This window comes from Pieris napi, chromosome Z (assembly GCF_905475465.1).
Source record: "Pieris napi chromosome Z, ilPieNapi1.2, whole genome shotgun sequence".
NCBI classification, from domain to species: domain Eukaryota; kingdom Metazoa; phylum Arthropoda; class Insecta; order Lepidoptera; family Pieridae; genus Pieris; species Pieris napi.
Genome location: NC_062259.1, coordinates 5,489,604 through 5,514,493, shown reverse-complemented (window position 1 = coordinate 5,514,493; position 24,890 = coordinate 5,489,604). Strand labels below are relative to the sequence as shown.

Below are 24,890 nucleotides of genomic sequence, written 5' to 3'. Positions count from 1 at the left end.
ATAATATAATAATGGAGAAGCTATGTGACTCACCTATAGAATACTAGAACAAGAAAATGTTGTAAATATCTAAACAGTATTGCTAAACCGATTAAATCAAATTTTCTAAAATATTAGGAACGATGTTATAAAGTAGATTTTCATTTAAATCAGGCTGTTATAAAGTAGACTTTCAATAAATTGTAAACAAATCACGTACACACATCTTTCCAAACACTAAATTTTATTTTATTATATATTACAGAGTCTTTGCAATTCGTCATCCGTTTATAGTTATTATTTGAAAATTCGTATTATATGAAAATTCGTATTATATTGACAGATTTCATAGGTACTTTGTCTTCACCTAACCTTAAGCATAACCATTTCTGTATATTTATACCGTAATCTGTGGTAACATAGTTCATGTGGATTGTGGAAACTAGAAATTGGAAGTGGAAACTGGAAACAAATTTAAAAGCTAGAAAAGCAGCAAAAATTTTGTTTTGTTTTGTTACCAAATTAAAGTGATTACACAATGGATAGCTAGAAAACAGTTAAAACTCTTTGCAATTTTTGTACGATATTATCTTTTTTAAACAAATGAATGCTGGAAGAAACGTAATACTTTTTGGTATCATTGGTATTATTAAAAAAAATTCTAGTTTTGGTAAAATACAAATTAAACTTTAACTCATTCTTTAAGAGTATCCATACCTACTAAATTTTAAAACAACAACCATAAAAATGTATTTAGGGGACGAATTTCCAAACTTCACAGCAAATACCACAGCAGGAAAGATTGATTTCCACGATTGGATAGGACAGTCGTAAGTTTACACTATCAAATACAAATGGCATACCATGTATTCATTGATTTAAGAGAATATATATTAGTTTATGCAATTTTATAACAACCGCGAAACTCTTAAGACACAATATGGTATCATATTTCTGTGTCTAAAGAGATTTCATTTGTGGTTTATTGTTAGCTTTTCTAACAAGGTATTTTGGCGTGATTCATGAAGATTCTTCTGTTTTAAGATGGGCTATCCTGTTTTCTCATCCTTCGGACTTTACACCTGTATGCACAACAGAGCTGGCTCGTGTTGTCAAGCTAATGCCAGAGTTTAAAAAGCGCAATGTGAAAGTCATTGGAATATCTTGTGATTCTCTTACATCACATTTCTTGTGGTGCAGGGACATCAGAAGTTATGCAGGTATTCAATACCAAATATCTAGCATTGCATATTAAAATATTGAAATCTTAAATAAAGCCATTCTCATAAACCAACATTTTGTTGATATAATGCTTACACTAATTCAAGTAACTGAAAATTTTCAGTACAGAATTTAAAAGTATCTCAATAAAAACCTTTTTTTTTAAACAAGTTTTTTTACAGTTCATCCAGTTATAGTATTTCAAGATATTGTGTAACCTTAGTTAACATTGCAATGTCATTAACAAGAATTTGTATTGTTAATAAAATCATCTTGTTTAGATTCTTATGCCTTATACTTGTTGGGGTAGCTAACATAATGTGATGGCTATTTCTTACAAGATAACTTTGTCATAAACTTTAGATTTACAACAAAATTTTGTAGTAATTGCTATTTCCAGGTTGCACACTAGATGAATCATTTCCATATCCAATTATTGAAGACGAGGATCGTATAATTGCCAAAACATTGAACATGTTAGATAAAGATGAGATGGATTCTAAAGGAATGCCCTTAAGTGCTAGAGCTGTATTCATCATAGATCCGCAAAAGAAATACAGGCTGTCTATTCTCTATCCTGCTACCACTGGAAGAAATTTTGAGTAAGAATTTATTTCTGTATTCAGCAGATAAAATTATCTAACAAAATCCAGTAAGGCATATTTTTTCAATCCAGTTAATAAAATTAAATTCAAGAATAACAAAAGTTAAGTTACAAATATGTCTTAAATGTTACAAACATAACTCAACACAATTTAAAGCAAACAAAATATACTACTTGATTATACAGGTTAGTAGTTAAAGAATTAAATAACAACTCATGTATTTGTTTTAAATATTTATTGTTTATTTAATTAATTGCAATAAAGTTTGGTCTAACATTACTAAGTAAACCTGCTTCAAATACAACATTACAGGTACGAATGATTTTTTAATTTACAGTGAAATTCTTCGCGTGATAGACTCGCTGCAGCTGACTGACAAGCATCGAGTAGCCACCCCTGTTGACTGGAAGGTGAGTAATAGTATAAAATAAATTTAAACACAACATTTAATACTTTTAATTGTAGGGGAGCTTGCTCTTATCTTCAATGTATATTTTTCTCTGGGATGCAATAAATTCATATTATATATATTTTTTTTCTGATTTAGAAATTGAATAGCAATCTGAAAACTTAAAACTCTGTTGAAGTTTAATAGTCCAAAAAAGGTCAGATTGAAAATTCTACAATACTCAATGATTATATAAAATTAGTTGAGCTATTGTAATAATATATTTCTAGTTTGATACTTTGTACTTATTTTTTTAGCTATATCATTAACATGCACCATGTTTCTATTACATAAGAGTCGCACGGTCTCCATTCTATCGACGATGATATTTTTAGGCTTTAAATACAAATTGTGTATTTAAGAATCAAGGTTTCATACAATACTAGCTAACCCGGCAAATGTATTGCCATGTATATTACGTCACGCAGTTTTTGGAGATTGACCCCCCCCCCCCCTGTGAGCAACCTTAACGTTTTTCGTAAAAAATTAGGGGTTGTATGTCATTTTTGTATGCAACAATGTTCGTTCCCATACTCTTCCGAAACGGCTCGACCGATTCTTATGAAATTTTTTAAGCATATTCAGTAAGTTTGAGAATCGGCTACTATCTTTCAAACCTTTAAGTGATAAGGGGTGTCCACTACAATTTTTTTTTTTTAATTTTTAGTCAAATTTATTTGTTTTTGTTTCAAAAATACATACAACCCTTAAATTTCACCCCTCTACAATCAACCCCTATTCTTAACTTGTTAATTTAAAACTTATGATTTGAACTCAGAGGTTTATAAAGAGAAAAATTCACATAAAAACCAAAAAAGTTTTCATTCCGGAAAATCTAACAGTCTCCGGGGTAGCATAGCAAAATGTTCCATGTTGGTAGGTACTAAAAAGGTAGGCGAAGTAAAATAACATTAAGGAGAAACGAAGTTCGCGGGGGCAGCTAGTAAAAAAATAAAAACAAAAAAATAGTCTAAAAAATAAAAAATAAACTTTTTGGGGTGACACCCCTTATCGTCGCTGTAGAATGATAAACTCGTATGTCCAGAGAACCAAACATTAGAGGAAACGAAAAAATGTTTCATTTCGTCAATGTTACTTAAAATAGTAATGTGTTTTTGTGCACAGTTTTAGATGGTAAAAATGACTTATTTATTAATAACATAAATAAGTCCTTACTTCATGATTATACCAGTTAAATGACATAAGAGGCTAAGAATAAAAAAAACTGGTTTTTTTGACATACGAGGTTATCATTCTACAGTGACGTTATCACGACGTGAGTCTCAGACTTACTTAAAAATTTCATAAGAATCGGTCGAGCCGTTTCGGAGGAGTATGGGAACGAACATTGTCACACGAGAATTTTATATTTAATACAATATATAAATGAAAGTTTACATAATTCGTTTTTCAAATATGATAGAACTTGAGCGCCAACGATCCTAATGATGTTGAATATTTTTATAGCGCGATCCCAAGGTTTCGACAACAGCGCTACGGATATTGAAAGAATTTTATTAAAATCGCAAACGTTGGGATCGCTGTCGAGAGTTCTATTGGAATTTAAAGTACAACTTAGTCTGAGAGTCGCATAGGTTTTACTCACATTGGCTCAGAGTCGAAGCGACGCTACGCGTCATTTTCTCAGGGCGTGCTCTAATCAAAAGGCTGGAACCAGTTGAGAGACTTGTATACATTAGTGAACCGCTAAAACGTGTGATAATGATCTTAATATGATTGTGCTATTATCAGAAGCTGAGAGCAAGAAAGTGCGTCACCGCACCCGAGTAACGCGCTCCTCCAGACAAGCGACGACGCGCTTACGTATTTCCATAATACAAATTTTTACCTTAAGAATGTAAAAATAAAGATGAATATGCTATAGGTGAAAAAGATACTCGTCGTGTCACCTCAACTGTGTGCCAGTGTGAATTGAGCCTAAGACTTCCGTCTGTAAAAAAATGCAAAAAAAAGAACCCTACGCCCTCCTAGATCATAGGATTTACACGAATTCTCTATCAAACCAAACAAATTTCCAACAAAACATTCCTGGGTTATAAAATTATGAACTTTCCCCATTAAAATAAAATAAACACCGTCAGATTTTGTTCAATAATAGCAAATACGTATTATTTTTATTAAATCACATTTCATGCACTTTTTTGTCTAATAACTAAAAAATGTCTTTCCTTTTTTTGACTTCATGTCAACTACGATGTCGTTAGCGAAGACCCAAAACTTGGTATAAATAAAATTTGCTCTGACAGATGGGGGATGATTGCATGGTGCTTCCAGCGGTGTCAGACGAAGAACTGAAGAAATCCTTCCCCCAAGTAAAAGTTGTGCAAGTTCCATCCGGAAAACAATATCTACGCAAGACGCCTTGTCCAAAAATGTAACTTTTTTTTTTCAATTTATTTTTAATTGAACTTTAAGGTTTCTGTAAATCAATGAAAATGATAATAATAAGCAAATTTATTTTAGTAATAAAAATAATTGTAATATACAATATTTTTTCATTTCATTATGGTGTAAAAGTGTTATTATAACATTCAAAATTAATATGTATCCTAAGAGTATGTTTTAGTTATAAATGAGTTTGTTCGCTTTACAATAAGTTTCACGAAAAGTTCTCGAATTTGATCTTTCTCGAAAGTCATCCATTCAGACTATAAAAACTTAACTGCTCAATCAAAACATCTCAATATGAGGAATCTTATCAATTGCATTATTTATTTTTAGGCATAAATTAAGAAATAACTTTGATATAATAAAATTCATTTATCTCAAGTGCAACAGATAAATAATTTTTATTTACCCGACATTTACTAGTCGGGCAATGAGATGCAAAATTATTAGTTTAAGTGATTGTGCGATCAGAGTAAAAATAGATATTTAAATATTTAATAACGGCGTAAAAACCTACTCCAAAACAATTGTAACTTGGTGTACACTGAAATCAAAAGATTTTTAAACAATAAAGTTATTAGCACAGTCCGTCTTTTGTTTATTGTAATTTTATGTTGAAATTAATGAAGCTTGCGAAGTATCGGGTCAATAAAACCTGTTTGTATACATTTTCAAAAAGATTATCATAACCAAATAAATTGAGTCGATCGTAAACTGTCGAAGAATTCATACGTTTTTGTAATAATCCGCTGCGATAAATCTGTGAACAAACATTATTGACACTAGGGACAGTGTTATAGCGGCATAGAGTGCTTGGAAGCCCTCACTTTCATCGTAGTGGGGGTCGTTTTGCTGTTGTGGAGCAAGGTACAACTAAAGTGAAGGTGGCTGTGAACGCTTGAGTCGCGAGTCGGTTACCGAGTTGCGTGACTATAGGTTGTGTTGCGTTCGTACCGTGATGTCCCGGTGGTGGCTGGTGGTCGTTTTGGCAGCGAGTGGTGTGGCAGCGGGTACCCGCCTGCCGCGGACCTCGCTTCCTGCTTCAACGCCCGCGCATACTCCCGTTACGTCAAACCCTCCGCGTCTACCGCAACGGAACTTTACTATCTCATCACGATCCTCAGTCAGGAACAGGTAATTGAAACTGGGCAAAAATAAAAAATAAACGACTTTAAAAAAGGTTTTTGGAGGCAGGTAAACAAAATTAAAGGGCGTTTACATCATGTTTTAAACTGAAACTAAAACGAATTTGTATATTAAAATTTCACCCATGTAATTTTGAATTATTAAGCAATATTCTATGAAATATTACAAATGTTGAATTTGCATAAATGTAACGAATTGTGTTTTGAATATTGATTACATAAGCAACTTAACAAATGTTTTGTCGCCAATCTACTTAGATGCCAATTGGTAATATAATTTTTGTGACCCTCATTCTTAAGTATAGATATGTTTCACAGATACGTGTTACTTTTGCGCTGGATCATAATATTTTCCCGTTAATAATATAATAGAAGTACATCCTATAAACTACAAGAAATAGATATCTTTAAAGCTAGGGCTCTTCCGGTCTAAATTTTTTTTTTATTCGTCAAGCTCTGGCGATGATGACTTGCTTATAAAGTGTAAATGTTTTCTATTGTATAATCTATTGTTTTTTTTAATCCATTTTATTAATTGGGTGGATTTTAGTGGGTAAATTAGAATTAGGTAAAAAAACTTGTGAATTTTTTTCCAGTTTCTCTAATTTACCTTGTTAGGTTTTTCTTTGACAATAAGGAATATTCCAAATAAAATTGGACAATTTGGCAGAACGAATTAACCAATATATCCTATTAAATTTCTAATATCCACATATAGCAAAGCAAATAATACAATTAACAAAGCAAAGCCGTGATTTTTACATCGAAATTGTAGACTAGTAACTCGTTACATTCGATGCAGTCCACTTAATTTTTTTATGAATAAACCTGTCAAGTACAACAACTACTACATTTCTTTTGAAGTGGTTGACGCAAACACCACCGGCGAATTTATAGAGGGTCAGTGATCATTAAATGTACTTAGACAATGTTTTTTAAGCCGTTGTTCCCATAATAATATGTAAAACTCTCTACATCAATGCAGTTATATAGGTTAATATTATAACAGTAGGGATAATGTAAATTTCGACACGCATATAATTTTATCTAAAACTATGAATGAGAAAAGCGAAACTTTCAATTTCGTATGGGTTTATTTAAACATTCAAGGACTTCTTGTATTTAATAGGCACTGCACTACTTACTTACAATACATTTTATTCATACCTTTTTCATGAACAATATAATTAAATAAGCAAAATAAGATATGAAAATGCTTATAAAATCAGAGAACTAAAATTTACTTCGTTTCTTTTAACAATATACTTATGAACAATGAATTGACGTGCAGCGTGAAATCTCGGATGCATGCCACGCGAATCTTAACGCTTTCCACTAGAATATCTAGATAAATTATTCTAAATACGTTTATCACTTTATAATTGCTTTAATAATCGTGGCCATTTATTCCGTATTGTTTAAAATAAACCGTATACAGAGTTTGAGAAATACGAAAATCACGGTCACATTCACTTCCTGAAGTGTATGTTTTAATGTTTTTATATGCAGTCAAGTACGCTCATAGTATTGAAATGGACAATCGATTAATATAATATTTACGAAAAGTGTACTAGTGCAAGGAATAGATTTATAGAATTTACAATGAGGTTTAGTTTTAGTTAAGTAGCTATTACGCCATTTTTAGAAAACAAAATACTTTACAAGACTAAAGGGTGTAAATTCTACACTCGATGAAATGTGCCGACGGTCACAATAAAGTCATCTACAAAACAAAATAGTAATCGAGGTACATAATATTCATGTCTTGCTGAATGTAATAATTATGTTTGATTTGCTTGGACACATAGTTCACTCAAATTACCGAGCACGTTAGTATTTGCTTAAATAGGTTTTCATACCTAACCTGTCGGCATCTTATGAAACCATTTCGAGCTACAATAATTACCTTGATTTCCTTTCAAAAGCAAAACTAATTCTTCGTATAGGTTTATTTCATAAAAGACCAATTCAAAATATAATTTATATTTAACTATATAAAAAAAATTATTTCCGAAATGTATGTCAGAATTTCCTAATATTATAACTATATACTAACTAAACTAACCTATATTACTAACTATTTCCTGCACCTAATTGAATAATACGTGTTCTAAGTTTTTATAAAAGAAAAAAAAATGAACACAGTTTTTATTTTAAATACATAGATATATGAGATGACTATGAAAAGTGTAATAATATATTACTCTACCACCAAATGAATGCACCTGAAACCGTTGTCACAGCTACTAGCTATTAATCAGAATTTGATAACTAAAATGTGTTAATCGGAAACTTAACTTCCTATTTTTATTTCTAATATCATCGCAATTGTTATTGCTATTAATTGTTGAATAAAGACAAGCTGACATAAAATAAAGATAATTTCCCTAACACAGGACGTAAATTAATGTGCAAGTATTTTTGTCATGTCTATAAACAATTTAAGATTCGATATGGTATGCGTGCAAATCAGAAAACGAGGTCAAGGTCACTCAGTGTTATTGTTACAATTCCATCTCGCGCTAATCACTGGTGCTAATAGCTATTACGGACAATAGTTTACTTACTTTGGCACCCTATGCTTAGTTCGTAACAGCAAAAAGCGAATACAGCTTTATATGGTTCTGATACAAATGATTTCGAAGGTACGAGCTGTCAGACAAGGACGCTATAGCTAATACACTAACCTTAGTGAACGGAAGATGTAGGAATTGATTTATTTTCAATACTTTACAACACTACCTCGTTTGCCGGCAGTATATCGTGAAATCGGTCATATTATTCACTTATGTTTAAATGTCAATGCCGTTCGTTGTTTTTATATAAATAATATGGACTGTTGTACTGCTCTATTTGTCGTAATTACCTATATTCCTATTAAATGTCACAAGGACGGGTTGCACACAAGGGCATTATGATACAGTCCTATCAGTGTTGGCGGTTATGTTACCTTTGTAATTGGACCTCGATAACCTTCACATATTACATTGAAAGGTATACGTCGTATATTATATAATATGGTTGTGTTAGAGAAAATATTAAAAAAAATAAACAATAACACTAAGTGTTTAGGTCTATGAAACATTCCGGTTTACTGACTCGTGTCTTTTCGCTTCGATAAAAACAAATAATTTAATTCATTACACGCAATTCATACGTTAATATCATTCTTATATATGTTATCCCAAAAATAATCATTCAATCTATAATATAAAAATGAATCGCAAAATGTGTTGGTAAGCGCATAACTCAACAACGCCGGACCAATTTGGCCAATTCTTTTTTTATAATATCAGGAATATTATAAAAAAGTAGTAGTAGAAGTAGAAGTACGAGGATGGTTCTTACCGAGGGAAAATAAAATAAATTGAGTGAAAAAGTCTAAAAACAACACTTTTCTATATTCCCATACAAAATATTCGTAATAATACTTAAAAGTCAATTTCATACCATACCATAAAGTTCAAGTATTAGTGGAGAGGTTCCGGGAAGGTAAATTTTTATTTTTTGACATAATGTATTTGTTGTCTTATCAACTTTCTTTTTTTTATTTTACTAGCTAGACCGGTGTCTCGAATAGCAGAATAAGTATTTAAAAAAAATAAAGAATCGACTGTTAGGCGGTACGATGTTCGCCAGGCCAGCTTGTTAATGATAAAACCAAAGTTCAGTAGTACACAGTGACAGTAGTTGAATCATAAAACGTTCTGCTTGAAAAGCGATTTTGATTATAACATTGTCTAGGCCTCTTGTACTTTCTGTATCGGCTAATTTCACAACGGTTGATACATAGTGTTTATTTCATGCCCAACTGGAGTACTTGCAGGCACCGTTCATTTTACGCAATTTAACCCAATTGTAGGGCGGAAGCTTTTGATGCTTGTACAGCCGCTGTTAGCCATTGACATGTAACCTGTTGCCGGCGGCCGCGGGTGGGTGTGCACTGCTATCAACTATGTCGTCGCTATTAGAAGTAGGATAGTTTACGAAACAAATAGAGCTGTGAAAGTAATGCAGGTTTTGTGACCGCCCTTTAGTCAAGTTATATTTCCTCAATAATTCTTGTTTATGTAATTTAGGTTATTGGAGAATGGAAGTAAAATTTACTTAATATATTTTTTCTTTAAAATTAATTAATATAAAATAGATTTTTTTATATTTAAAGCGATCATCAAATAGTTCAACTGTATAATATGTCCGTAAATTTGATTGTCATTTTACAAATTTATATAATTCAAATACTGGCTAGAGATTTTGTAATTAAAATAAACAATATATACTGTTGTTATATTATTTAATTATAACATCAATCATTATTGCATCATGCAACGTTTAATTTAGACATAATACATACAATAACAAGTTAAACTAAATCTTGTCGAAATAATGTCGAAGCAAATTTCTCGAATTGCGTCCAACGAAAGGCGATTTCAACACCGCTAGTGCTAAGAGCAAAGGACCGACACGACTTAATTGTGTGGATTGTCTAAATACAAATTGTTCGGACATGTGTTAAATGTGGGTCAAATCATCTGATTAATGTTTTGCAATATTAATGTACAAACGAGTTTGGAATGCATTGAACAAATAATGATAATGAATAGCTATAGCTATATTATATTATCGCTTGATTTTTGATGCACAAAAAGTGAGGTTAAATTGTTTGATTGGGACATTCAATATATCGACTTATCAAGGAGATGTGATCATACTTTCATATTTTTGATAAATGTAATTGATTGATTTACAATTTAATAACGATTTAATTTTTATTGGCAAGGAAAATCGATAGGTTTTTGCTGTGAAAATTGTTACGTTTTCCTGGCGTGACCAGTTGACCAGACCAAACGAAGCGCGTTTGTTTGTGACTGGGCAAAAGCAATGACGGATCATGTCGCTATGACTGGATCTAGGCCATAATAGATACAACTTTGACCAATCACAGTCAATCAAAGTGCGATATTACGTCTCTTGTTTATAGTCACGCCCTGACGTTTTAAAATATAAAATAGCTTTAAAAGTATAGTTTAGAAATATTAATACTTGCTTTTGCTATACATTGCGCTTCTATCTTGATCAATAGGTGTTTGAATCATAATAAAGTTTGTTGGGATTAAATTTCACAACAGGCGACCTTCATATATCAGATAATCAAAACTTTTACAATCGTATGGAGCGGTTCTAAATAGCCGTCGCTAAAAATTAAGTGTACATTGTGTGTATCGTACGTAGTAATTGTGCATAAAATCTAACAAATCACAAGGTGTCATAATGAGTTTGCTATATTCCTCTTTTGGAGATATGTAGAAACAATTCCTCAAATAACTGCACTTCTCGCACGCATGTTTCTTTTTTTTTTTAGTTTTTCTCTTAACTAGGGTTGCCTGGAAGAGATCGCTTATTAGCGATAAGGCCGCCCGTTGCATCCCTTATAATTTTTATGTATTGTGTTTCTTTCATTTGCAACGAAGTGTAAATAAATAAAAACATTTTATGATGATCTTATATTAGTTAAATTTAATATCATATAATATACATTTCCTTACGTACACATTCCTTTTTTTAGTTATTCCAAGCGCTCACACTTTATTTCTTTAGTCGAGCGTTTTATTGTTGTCCTAAAAGGTGGAAATATTAGACGTAAAACGTACGTAATACGTAACGACGTAAATATTAGATGAGTATAATAGCATTAGTATACGTACTAGTTTTTATAAGATAAACTCGGCAATTAATATTCATGTTTTATAAATAGATTACGTTGCACTTTGTTTCAAATCAAATTGGGATGAAAGACGGCAATGTAAGTAAATCCAAAACAGGCTCTTTTTGATTTTATGGCGGCCTGTGCATTGCGCAAGCGATTTGAACGACATCTCAAGTCTTACTGTCGCCGCACACGGGCCACACGCCACAGCCACAAACGCCGCCACGAGAAGCTAGAAGCGGCTACAAAGGTAGTTGAAGCGCGCGACAGCCACTTGTGGCCTGTGGTCGACACTTGCGGTCGATGGCTGCTACTTTTTTTAACCCTTGCCTGCAGTATCATAATGGACTCGGACGAAGAAGGTTTAATTGCGCTACTTTTGATATAAAGACGTCGTCGTAGAAGACGAAACCATAGTTATTGGATACACAGAAAGACATTAAATATCCCCTCACCACAACAGGTCGGTAATCGACAACCATTGAACTATACATGATGAAGCATTTGGCCTCAGTGAAAATATGATGAGGCCATATTCTGGAAAATATTTGGACTTAGACAAAAAAGTTTTCAATTATAGGTTAAGCCGTGCCAGACGTTGCATTGAGTGTACCTTCGGCGTACTAGCAAACAAATGGAGAATATTCCATCACCCATTAAACACTTGTGTTCATTTCTCAGAAGACATTGTGAAATCTTGTTGCATTTTGCACAACTTTATTTGCAAAAGGGATGGTTTCAATTTTCGTCACACTGAAAATAGTGGGACTCGAAAATATACAAAATACAGGCTGGCCAACACGAGATTTCTTCCCAGGCCTTAACTTTGTCTCCTCTATTACTAAAACTATCACTTTTTGAATCCCAAATCGCAGGACGGGATTGTATCTCTGATATAAATAATTCTATATCCATATTTATCTACCTATATGAAACATAGACTACGTGCGTGCGTTACCGTCGACTTCAGGTTAACTGAGGTAAGGGAGAGAGGGGCGCGGAATCGCGCGAGTGGCCTGTGGCAGCTTTTTGTGTCGGCGTTTAGTGGCCGGTGCGAGCCACAAGAAGCAAGCTGCGACGATTTGTAGCGTGTGGCTGCCACCGGCGCCAACCGTGTGCGGCGAGTCCATAAAATGTATGAAAATTACAGGAAATATGCCAGTGGCGGCGTTTTGTGGTTGTGGCCGGTGGCCCATGTGCGGGGACCCTAACATAAAAATTAGAAGCCCCTGTTTAATTTGTATGTAATATTTTCACTGCCTCGCCTCATTTAAGTAAATTGAGGTAAACACATACTCTGAACTGAACATAGAATGATCGCAAGATAATAATTATAAGGTTTAGACCATTCTATTTGATCTCGTAAAACTCAAAGATGGAGGATTATAAATTGAAAACAAAAAAATTGTTTTAAAATTTTTTGATACGTTTTTTTTAAATATACCACTATTATTATTAAACCCCATAAAAATAATTGATGTCGTGTTTATCATACCCTTATCACCCTTCATGTTGAGGACAGAGAGATGACAGTTAAAAATTTGGGCCTCACGACGGTTATAAAAACTTACATCATATTATGTAGACACATCCCACAAAAGCAGTTAACCGATTCGCTTATAAAACATACTGTTACTTTCGATCTGTTCTTTAAACAATGAAGACAGAGAAATTTTTTATTTTAATTTCGTTGTCGGTGATTTAGAAAACAATTCAGAACAAAATTTGTTTGTGATTTGTTTAATAAAAACGTACAAGCTTCTGTTCAAATTCTTTTAAAGCTTCAAATATTCAGCTAACTCTCGGTCCAAATTTCCATGCAAGATGTCAAGTCTCTTACGCACTATATCATAGTTTATAAGTTATAAATACTATTCTTAGTCAATGGTTTTATGCAATATTTGAACTTTCGCCCTCTTAGATTATGCATATAAAATTGTAACGTAATATATTCGTCCGATCTTGACCTTATATTGACCGAGATTTTCGTATTTTCTCCGTTAGCAAAGCAGTTACCTGTTGCAAACATTGATTTTTAGAAAACTTGAGTTAAAACCTTGAACTACCTGAAAATTCCTTTTTTTCTTAAGAATGCGATATTCTATTTGTAATAACGTTTGGAAATACAATACTTAAATAAATGTAACCCGATGAAATCTGTAAGAACTAAGAATACTATTTAAGCGCTTTTAATCTTGGAACACTCCAATTATGTATCCTTGGTAAATAAAAGTTTGTGAACTTATTAGCTTCAAACAAATAATTACGGATGCTGAAATCTTTCTGTTCCTTTAGAACGATATCTAAAACTACATTAGTCTTAACAATTAAATCGTTTATGAAATTTAAAGTGCAATTTTATTTTCTTTTGCTTAAAAATATCTGTCTACACATCGTATAAGTCACTTGCGCTCGAAACAAGAATGGGTTTTGTTTAAGATTGGCCGTTTATCAAGATTATTATAAGCCGTCCTTGATAAGGTTGTATTATAAGCGTTGGCAACATTCACAAATTACAATACTAGCTATAAGTAATAAGCACCACGTCCGGTTCTAACAATCAAGGAACTTTTGGTCAATGTTAAATTTAACAACTGCGCTTTAAGCACCTGCTAGCTTACCCTGTAACCTCAATAGCTATCATAATGCTGATTTTAAACATTCATGCTATCAAAGACGTACCACGTTATTGCGAGAGCATTGCGGATATTGAAATAACCATACGAAAACTGGGCTTTGTATAGTTTTGGAATCGCTTGTCTTGTTAGACAATCATGAGATATTGATATCGTTAAGACAGAATAGCTCTGCTGATACCAGGTTACACATATAAAGATTATGTATTTCATTAATAATTCACACTAATACATGAAACGTCACTGTTATGTTTTTAAAAGAGCTGTTACTTTCTATTTTAGAATTATTTATTATTATTATTTAACAGTGTAGTGGAACTAATTCCCGCTTTGAACCAACATTAGGTTATTCAGTTTTAGCTGTTTTACCTGTATGTGTCGATAACAATATTGTTAAATTGGATAATATATACCTACATAGCTTCCAAGCACGGTTACTAGATTTCCTAAGGATTTGTATGTTTGTCTCTATTTCTCTCATTTTTCTAATCCAGATGGTATGTTGATTTGAATCACTTACATTCTCAGTTGGTTTACAGTTCAAGTTTCATCATAATCGGCAAAATAGTTTTCGATGTGTCCAGGGACGTTTATAATATAGATTCCTAAGGTATCGATATAATAATTATATCGTTATTTTTCTTATATTTCAGTATCATTTGAGTCCGGTTTAGATTTTTTTATTAGTGCAGTCTGTTTTCCATAATTTGTGTCTCAAATACCCTATTGCATTGATTGTAATTTAGGTACATAAAATGCTATTGAGCGAAAATGCTATTAATTATTCATATGATATCATATAATTATTGTGTTATGATAATATAACACTACAAAGCGATGAAATACAAATGTAGGTGAAAATGAATTCTTCATATGCCAAATGCATAGTTAAACATCCACAAGCTTCCACATATGGCCAGCGATGTTTTTTATAGTAATATGACCTTGTGGTATACAAACAAGCCAAAGGAGGTTGAAGATGTATGTAGGAATTTGGTTATTTGGTTCGTTACAGATAAGCACACGATTCCATTTTAGAATTGAACATTAATTATGACTTAAGATCACCACTTTTAGTCGCAACGTCTTCATAGATTCGTTTACAAGTATTCAATTATAAAGTTTGTGGTTAATAATTATCACTGGTGAGTTTGATTAAAGATAAAAAGACCCTGGCGCTACAACCCTTAGCCTCAGATTTAAGTATCTGTTTCCCTTATCATCTTTATAGTAACTTGCCTTTTTTGGCCTTATAATATGGTATTATATTTAATATAAATAATAATTTTCCTTCGCCGTATAAGTAAGTATTAACATACATAGAAAAATTGGTACAGCTGAGGTTCTAAAATGCGATATCTAGATATAGAATCGCTTGCCTAGCCTATATGATATTAAAATACAGTTACGTGAAATATTTACTGGCAAAATCTCAGTCCTGGTTAAGCGTAAATGTGAATAATTTTTTATACAAATATTTACGTTAGCGCTTAACACTTTGTCATACTCACGGTGCAGGCACTACGTCATCTGTATTTGGAAGATTTTAATGAGCAGAAAAATATACATATCAATTGTCATATAAAGTTATATATCTTGTTTTCAAGTAATTGCTTAATCATAAAACATTTTACTGTAATCAATTCGTGTAATGGTTTCGAGAAGTTTTTTTAAACGTAGCTTACATTAAATAGACTGATGATTAAAGCGTTTATTAAATAAACTCTTTCGCACTGTGACTCCCGTATATTTTGCCTACTCTTAATTAATCTATTAAACTTCTTCTATTTATTAAATATCTCAGCTTAAACTTGCGACAACGAGTTATTGGTCGTCATTTGTACCGATCTGCAATCATTATAAATGTTGATTTGAATGCCATAATAGGCCGTGTCATAATAATCGTGAATTGTGCAAACCGCCTGAATTGGTGAGGAATTTTTTAGTTACTAAATTGCTGTTTTTGTAAATCTTTAAAGGATACAATGTTTTTTCTCATAAAAGCCACTATAATTTAATAGCTTTTAAAAATTTGAAATTATATATAACCAAGTTGTTGTATAAGACAGTTCAGTACACATTAGAATTTGAGTACTTAGAACTTATTAATAATGTTCAAAAATATAGATAATAATTTTTAAATAATAGTTTGCACCGTTAATATTTTGTAAAGTAATAATTAACAAATACATATTATGTATAATTAACAAACAGAAATTTTATTTTTCACGTATTGACGACCACGTAAGACGTAAGGTAATAAAAATTGTTTTAAATTGAGATTACATTTGAGTGATTGGTAGACAAAAAATACCAAACTATATTTGCCTTATACTAGATTTGTCCGACGGCGCTCTGATTTTTAATTAGTAATAAGATTTGTCGCAATCAAGGATACGGTAAATGTGGTTACATTTACCAATTTTGTTGAAATTTCCTCTATAAAAAAATTGCTAACAAACCTATTTAAATTATATACGAAATCTCACGGCTTAAAACTTTAAGCAAACCTCCTTATTTTTAAAAATTTACCTAGTCTAATTACACTGTTTTAACAAAAGCACTGATCTGCCTATCTAATAGTAAACCCTATTTGACGAAAAAGTACATTAGTTAAAACAGAGTAATAAGTGTGATTGTGATTTTTTCTTGTGTTTAATTAAATTTCAAAGATCCTAAGGTTCCAAACCAAAATGGTTTTTAATGTATATGTATTGCAATTACATAATAAATTCACAGTGTAAATATGTTAAATAACGCTTACTTATTATATATAAATGTTATATATCTTTGAAAGTATTATACAATGCTATGCTACATTAGTGAGGTTACAACCGACCGAGGCCATTACAGTTTGGTCATATTTAATATAATATAATATATATATATTATATTAAATAAGACCAAACTGTATATGTATACATATTCATTATATTAAAATAAATTAAAGTTGAATAGCAATAAATCTGAATCTATTAATAAAGAAATTGTTATTTTTGATTAAGATTTAACGCTCATAAATACTATATGGGAATATTAATTTATAGCTTCTATTAGTAGATTTTTTATAAAATTATTTAAATGTATATGGAGGTCTGCATATACTATAACGTAACCAGTACTATTTATTGATTAAAAACATTTATCACAATTTAAACTATTATTTATGCTAAATGTTTGTCTCTCTTGTATACCTTAGTCAACACTTGATTAATTTATTCCATTGTAGATTCCATCAGAAGCCATGTCTGTGTTAATTCAGGCTAACGAGAAAAAACCGTAAAACGGACGCAAAAATATGTCTATTTACTATTTGGTTGGTATCAAACTAACAGTCATGAATGGTTTCTTAAAAATCTAAACTTCTGTTCCTTAGAAATCGACACATTGTTTCCCCATCGAACCATGCGTTTTTAAATTCCCTTTACTATTTTTATATAAGTAACTCAATGTTTTACTTTTTTTATGTAAGTACACATACAAGTGAATAGTGACTTTTAAATTACTTTCGTTTTTTAAAAATATATTGAATCACTAAACTCATTTTAAAGAAAGTATATATAGTCGATTACTATTCCATTTATATTCATATAACTCGTTTACGACGTTTCCTTTGACAATGTCGAAGTTTGTTATTTAGCAATGACAATGCAAATATTTCCATGGGTGAAAGTTACAAATAACATCATTCAATTTCGTTGAACTAAATGCACGACGTAATGAAGTCGAATAGTTATATTATTTAGAAACTAAAGTTACGTTAATAATCTGTATTGTTATTCTTCTAATACTTTTTCTTTATCTCTCTAATATTTTGTCTTTATCTCTCTCGTGTCAAATAGGACTTTTCCTTAAACAAATAATCATTACAAAAGAATGTCTTACGAATGTTTCTTCGTTTTACATTCCAGATTTCATGGAATTAAAATGAGTTTAAATTTGTTTCTCCTTAAAAAATATTTATTTATATCGAATAATAAGCCCATTTCCAGTGGTATATACTTAGTCAGACTATGTATACAGTTACAAAAACAAAAATCAGTCACTAACAGCACACATTCTAAATTAAAATTTTAATGCAGAGTGTACCTACTATATACTTTAATAAATACAATTATAAAATAATTAACAAATTTAACTGGTTTTTGTTATTGTAAGCAGTCGAGCTTGAGGTTTAAGTATTAATAAGGAAGTGGGCATGACTAACAACCGAAATCCTAGAGGAAATAGTTTGTGTCCGAGAAAATATTATCGCGATTCCAATACTTTTTTACGCATGAAATATGTATGCGTAAAAAAGTATTATAAACGCCAATCTATTATTTACATAACTCGACATTTCGAGTGCTTTTTAGCAATAGTGGTCAGCAAAAGACTGATCTCTCGTAACGTAAATTGTGTAAGGAATTTGCGTATATATCCCTTAAAGAACTTTTATTTAAATGTGCAGTCGCGAAATAGTGTATATCAATTTTCTCATTGCTTGGTCTTACACTCAACTCAATGCACAAGGTTAGTTGTAAGAATTATTTGCACTATATTACTTTGATTTCGGTGCGAACTTGTCATGGTATATAAAATTATGTACCATTAATGTGTAACAGTATGTATTATGTCATTACGCGTTACTTTCTCACGACCACGCCTAACCTAGATGTTATTCAATATCTTCGATCTGTATTTCTTATACTTTAGCTTGTTTATATCAAAGTATCGACAGTTATATCTATACATACAATGCTTACAGGCATATCGCATGTTAGCTTTAATTCCATATTTTTTATTTTCTAAGAATTAAAGTTGCAGCTTTTTGTTTTACTATCGAGTAGGAATTGTCGGGCAAAAGGTTACTAAACAAAAAACACTTTGACCGGTGGCTGATTCCACGTCGTGGTCGCTGAGAACGCTCAGTTGAAAAAAAATAAACGTAACAATTAGCTTTTTTTAATTTTTTGATAATAAGGGTTTTATATCACTTATATTGGAGAGGCAGTTTACCACAACATTTACTTATACTTAAAGCATCTGTTGATGGGGCTTATAGGGCAATGCTTAACATTGTATGTCCTGACAAATTCCGCGTGATGAAAGGCGATAAAACAGCTATATTTAATGAGAATGTTTTAAAGGAATCTGCATACATCACCGGGGACACAATTACAATTAGAATATGGGCTAGACACATATTTTTGGCTGAAATATTGACTGCTGTTATTTTTTCAAATATGGTTGTAATCGTTAGTTGTGGTTAAATAGAAGCAGGCCGTTTCGCAATGCGCTGATTAGCTAATTACAAGTCTTGCCTATAATGTTGCTCTCGGAAAACTATTGCTTTATATAGGCGGCCCTAGATACAAATAAATCGCATTTTATATCACTTATAAAACCTAATCATACTTTGATTTTTTATCCGATTTACGCGTACCATAACTTTGTTCATTTATTCGTTGAATTTTAATATTGTCGTTGAACTCGTTTTAATGCCTTCCTAATATATTCATTGTTTTTCGTTGATTTTCAGTTGAAGCAAACAACTTACGATATCATTCGTTCGTAGCTCCTATCGGTCTCTCGATACATAGCAAAGTCATCATACTTAGGACTCTTTACAAGACCTATGCGATTATATGGTTCTGGCAGCACCCCTGATTTTTTTACTAAAGTTGCTCTGTTTATTTACAATATTCTATACCAATTTTAACTGGTCAAGTTTTTTTTTTTCAATACAAATTTGTTTATTAGGGTCTACCGTCCTAAATTATATATTAGACTAGCTGGCCTGGCGAACATCGTACCGCCTAACAGTCGATTCTTTATTTTTTTTAAATACTTATTCTGATATCCGGGACACCGGTCTACCTAGTAAGATAAAAAAAAGGAAAGTTGATAATACAACAAATACATTATGTCAAAAAATAAAAATTTACCTTTTGGAAACCCCTCCACTAACACTTGAACTTTATGATATGGTATTAAAGTTCAAATTGCCTTTAAATATTATTACGAATATTTTGTATGGGAATATAGAAAAGTGTTGTTTTTAGACTTTTTCACTCCATTTTTTTTTATTTTTCTCTCCGTAAGAACCATCCTCGTACTTCAAGGAATATTATAAAAAAAAATTGGCCAAATTGGTCCAGGCGTTGTTGAGTTATGCGCTTACCAACACATTTTGCGATTCATTTTTATATTATAGATTAATTGGTGAAGCATTACAGAAAATATGCCCCAAGTACTGATTTTGAGTATAAAATACCTACTAAATCTTCCTTGACTTACTAAAATATACAGTAAACATTTTACTCACGGCTCATCTTAACTACAACTTTGGTTTAAAATGCGAGTGGTTTTGTAGAAGGTCGTAAGCCCGGGAACCTGTGAACTTTAGGAATTCTCATCATCAATGACGCAAAGCTTAGAGGTACAATCAAGACCTTTATAACCTTATCTTCATATATATAATTCTTCTGTGAGTGTGTATGTCACTGAACTTCTCTCAAACGACTGGACCGATTTTGATGAATTTTTTTGTGTGTGTTCAAGGGGATCTGGGAATGGTTTAGATTCACAAATCAGCCCGCCAGATGGCGCTGCAGTCGGTACTTTCATACTTTGCTTTACTAATTGCTTGAAATATCATGCAGGACAACGTCTGTCGGGTCCACTAGTTTTATATAATATTTGTATCAATATTGTACAATATATTTTTTTAAAGAATGCTATTAGTAATCATAGAAATGAAGTGATAATTTTTTGTAGAGATAGCACTTTCACTCTTTGTTCATCGTACCGACAATGAGAACTGATTTAGTTAAGTCCACTGTAAGCTTGCCTTTTTAATAACGTCCGTTCTTTTAAATCTTTTTACTACGGCTTAATCTCTTTGTAACAAAGTTTTCTATATTTTTCCAACATAAGTTGTTGTCATAACCTTAAATAACAAAAGAAACGCGATGCGAAGTAAGAGGTCCCGAATATATATACTAATTAACTGCTTTCTGACGTTGAGATTGTCACAACAATAAGTGTCCTAATATTGCAAGCCAATAACAAAGTGTTTTGTGATATATTTATCCGTTTTTTTTAATTAAAATAATAAACAATTATGTTAATTTTATAATATATAAACACAATTATAATAGATTCTTGTTTATTTGGGTGAATGCGTTAATCTTTATAACTTTTAGTAAAAATTGCAAACATCTTTTCGGGGTTGAATGTCCATATTTTATGAAGGAGGGATAACACGGCAAGTTACGACCGAATGCGATGCAAAGATACAACCGCAGGACACAGCTAGTATAAAAACATGATTCTATCATATCTCTCTCCCGGTTTGCTTGAATTTTTTTGTGAAATAACAGTGCCGATATTTGGATTATAATTGCTAGTAATTATTAAATTACCTGCTTAAATTCAATAAAAAACCTACTAATAAATACTAACCACCTATCGACATTTTCCATGACTTACGTTAGTAATTATTTTGATATTATATTTAGCTTTAGTCGACCAAGATACTATTCATGCGAGATATAATAATTGATAAAGAATTATCTGAACGGGACCTTGGACGTTTTATTGAGTATAATAATTCTTAGCGGTAAATAATGTTGCTGCAAAATAAATGTTTGGTAGTGCAATATCTAGGTTTAATAAAATAGACAGTTTTTCAAAGTAACTTTTTAACAAGTCAATAATTTCTTCAAGTTCCACGATGTTTTTCTAGGTTTGAAATACTGTAAAAAGTGCTATAACCACGTAAAATGGTACCAAATAAAACATGTGCATGCGTTTGTGCATAGGTTATTATTTCTATGTTAAAAATTTACCGTTTTCTTAACCTAGTCAAGAAACAATTTTAACTGTTCACGAGACACAATCCAGTAAAAAAATACTTAAATCGATTGATCAACGCAGGCGCTTAAAACTATAATCTGTTATCCAACCTAATAAACGTTTAAAATTGTCAAAGTTATATAACGGAAAATCACACTGCAAGTTAATATTAAGTTGCTTGCTGTAAGGCATACACCGCGGCTGCCGGTTTAATTTCTAAATCATAGTGAAAACATTTCTTTGTCGCCGTAGGTAATCTGTCGATCGACTTCGAAATCGCCCCAAAGGTATTACAAAATAACGCTATAACTTTGTAATGCTAATACAATATTGACGTCTGACACATTTGTTCCAACCAACTTTCTTCTGTAACAATAGTATGCTTATTTGTTTGGAAAAGTGATATGGCAGTATTACATCAACTTTACTTTATATTTTTAAAAAATACGTACTAACATTTACGCCTTTTGGACCGTCTAGAAAATTAGATCTATCTTATACGAATATGCTACGTCTGAGTAGCTGAGATATTCAGAAGGGGTTTGGCTTTTCAAACTGAAACAAAAATCCTGATTTTAACAAGTTTTATAGGTACTTAAATATCTGATAACGTGAAACATGTGACTTTGAAAATTAATTTGAACGTGATACTAACATTTAATACTGTTAGAACACTCAAGCGGTTAGTCGTGATGATTGTCTCGCTCTGAAGCTGCAATCCTCGTGCGGCCCTCACATATTATGGAACATGCGTGACTTGCTATGAGAAAATTGTTGTAGAGGGCTCTTCTTTTCTTGGGTTATATACATTTTATTATGTAGTTTTGGAGAAATTAATTGAAATTGGAAATAGTGATGAGACATCAACAAGCAGATCTGAACTGAGAAATATCGAGAAAAGAAAACCAACTTTTAAACTTGTAAACTGCTTGTAACATTGAACATTATATATACATATACATTTAATTTTTTTTTTTGATATAAACAGCTACAGTCGCTCAGGAATAACGTGGTATTCTAATTGTGAAAGAATATTCTAATATACTCTTTTTATAATTATATTAAATTATAAATTTTACTTGTCATTGGCAAAATTTTGTTTTTTTTTTATGTATCTTAAGTTAAATGAAAAGTTATATGACCTCAACATTAAGCAAAAAAAAGAAAACTTTTTTATTTTTTTATAATACTCGTAACGATATTCAAAGCGATTTTCTATTAACTTAAAAGATTCCATCATTACATAGTACCTTTGGTCATTTGAAATCAAATGTGAAGGACAACTGTTTTATTGAATGAATCACTCCCACTCAATATTTGTCGTCTTGAGGTAATAATACCATTTGTAGACCACCGTAAATATCAAACCTTTTGGCAATTAAATTGTTTTAAATAATCGAAATATATAATATTTCCTGATAGAACTTGTTACACGCAATCCAGTTTATATATTAAAAAACTATTAAATTCATGTATTTTATGTTCTCAGTGTCAATATGTGTATGTTTCATATACGTATACTAGCAAACTCGGCGAACTCCGTTTCGCCACCAGATGGCTTCGTTTTATGTAACATTTCGTTTGGTGATCCCGCTTTTCTGTTGAAATTTATCCTGAATTTGACCTTTCCAACGAATGCAAAACCGTGGAAATCGGTTCGTGCGTTCTGGAGTTATAGCGTCAGGAAGGAAAACCCGACTAATTTTTATATAGTAGATTATTGATTGCAAATATCCAAAAGGTAGGTTACAAAGGTTGCATCTACTTGATAGGAAAAATAATAATCTTGGCGAAACGAGAGTTTGTTTACTCCTTTGTATGGCGAAATGAGTCAAACGCAGTATTTGTTTTCTTATATAAATACTAGCAGACCGGCCAAGCGTTGCTGTGGCTAAGGTTTTTGTTATATTACATACCTAGTAGCAAACTATTCAAAGGAAAGGGCAGGAGAACACCAGTCATGGGGACCACCATGCTTTTTTGGAGGTTATGCCATTAAATTGTAGCTTATGTAAAAATGTTGGTACTTTCAACATAGCGCCATCTGTTAGAATTGTGACTGTCAAATAATAAACAAATATTTTGCAATAAAAAAATATTGCGGGTATAAATTGAGATGTAAGCTATCCTATCTTTTAAGTTGGATCAAACTACACACGGTGTGCAAATTTGATTGATATCGGTTCGGTAGTTTTGGAGTCCATAGCGGACAAACAACGTGACACGTAATTTATATATAATAAGATAATAATACTACAGCTGATAATAATTAATTAAATTTGGAGTGTTGTCTGTAAAACTTGCTCCCTAAAATATTATTAGTTATTTTGCGTCATAAACGAAACACAAATATTGCCCAGCGTTATTATAGAATTTTTAAGTCATACATACTATTATAAGATTTCGGAAATCATTAGTTACCCTTGGTTTATATATACATATTAAGTCAATATGTTTTATTGACTGTCACACTATTGACAAAACTAGCAATTACCATAGATACTTTTTTCGAGATGACATAAAAAAACGAGTGGAGCATGTCGTACAGATTCGAGCGGTAACGCAAGTTCGACGTCCATCGAGAGCAAACAATGTATATGGCGAGAAAACGTTGACTGTTGAGGTATTTGCTACCGTGGCCAATACATATATGGACTCCCCAGTCATATATTAGATAGTCTAATGCTAAACGACATTAACAGTAACTTAAAAAACTACTTTTATAAGCATTTGTCGCGCTCATAAACAAGAGTGCTATGGTTACATTTATACAAACCACAGCGGTTTTCTAATGTAACATATTATGATTTTATTATATTATTCTGTAAATATTTTTGTTTTTCATACTAGGTCAACTGAATTTTTATACAAATATTAATAGTAAGGCGTGGTAGAGCTACA

General features: G+C 31.7%; 2 protein-coding genes across 2 annotated transcripts in view; both read left to right on the top strand.

Annotated features, from left to right (window-relative positions):
* The first annotated feature begins 379 nt into the window (after positions 1 to 379).
* LOC125062253 (peroxiredoxin-6) lies at positions 380 to 5,250 on the top strand. The gene is made up of 5 exons (XM_047668046.1): positions 380 to 809; positions 1,024 to 1,199; positions 1,601 to 1,802; positions 2,143 to 2,215; positions 4,521 to 5,250. The coding sequence occupies exons 1-5, from the start codon at positions 727 to 729 to the stop codon at positions 4,650 to 4,652; spliced, it is 666 nt and encodes a 221-aa protein (XP_047524002.1). The 5' UTR covers positions 380 to 726; the 3' UTR covers positions 4,653 to 5,250.
* A 127-nt stretch (positions 5,251 to 5,377) lies between these two features.
* Positions 5,378 to 24,890, top strand: part of LOC125062235 (angiopoietin-related protein 2) — a 42,068-nt gene continuing 22,555 nt past the window's right edge. Inside the window, exon 1 of the mRNA XM_047668009.1 lies at positions 5,378 to 5,796. Coding sequence (XP_047523965.1) covers positions 5,621 to 5,796 — 176 coding nt within the window. The 5' untranslated portion in view covers positions 5,378 to 5,620. The remainder of the gene's footprint in view (positions 5,797 to 24,890) is intronic.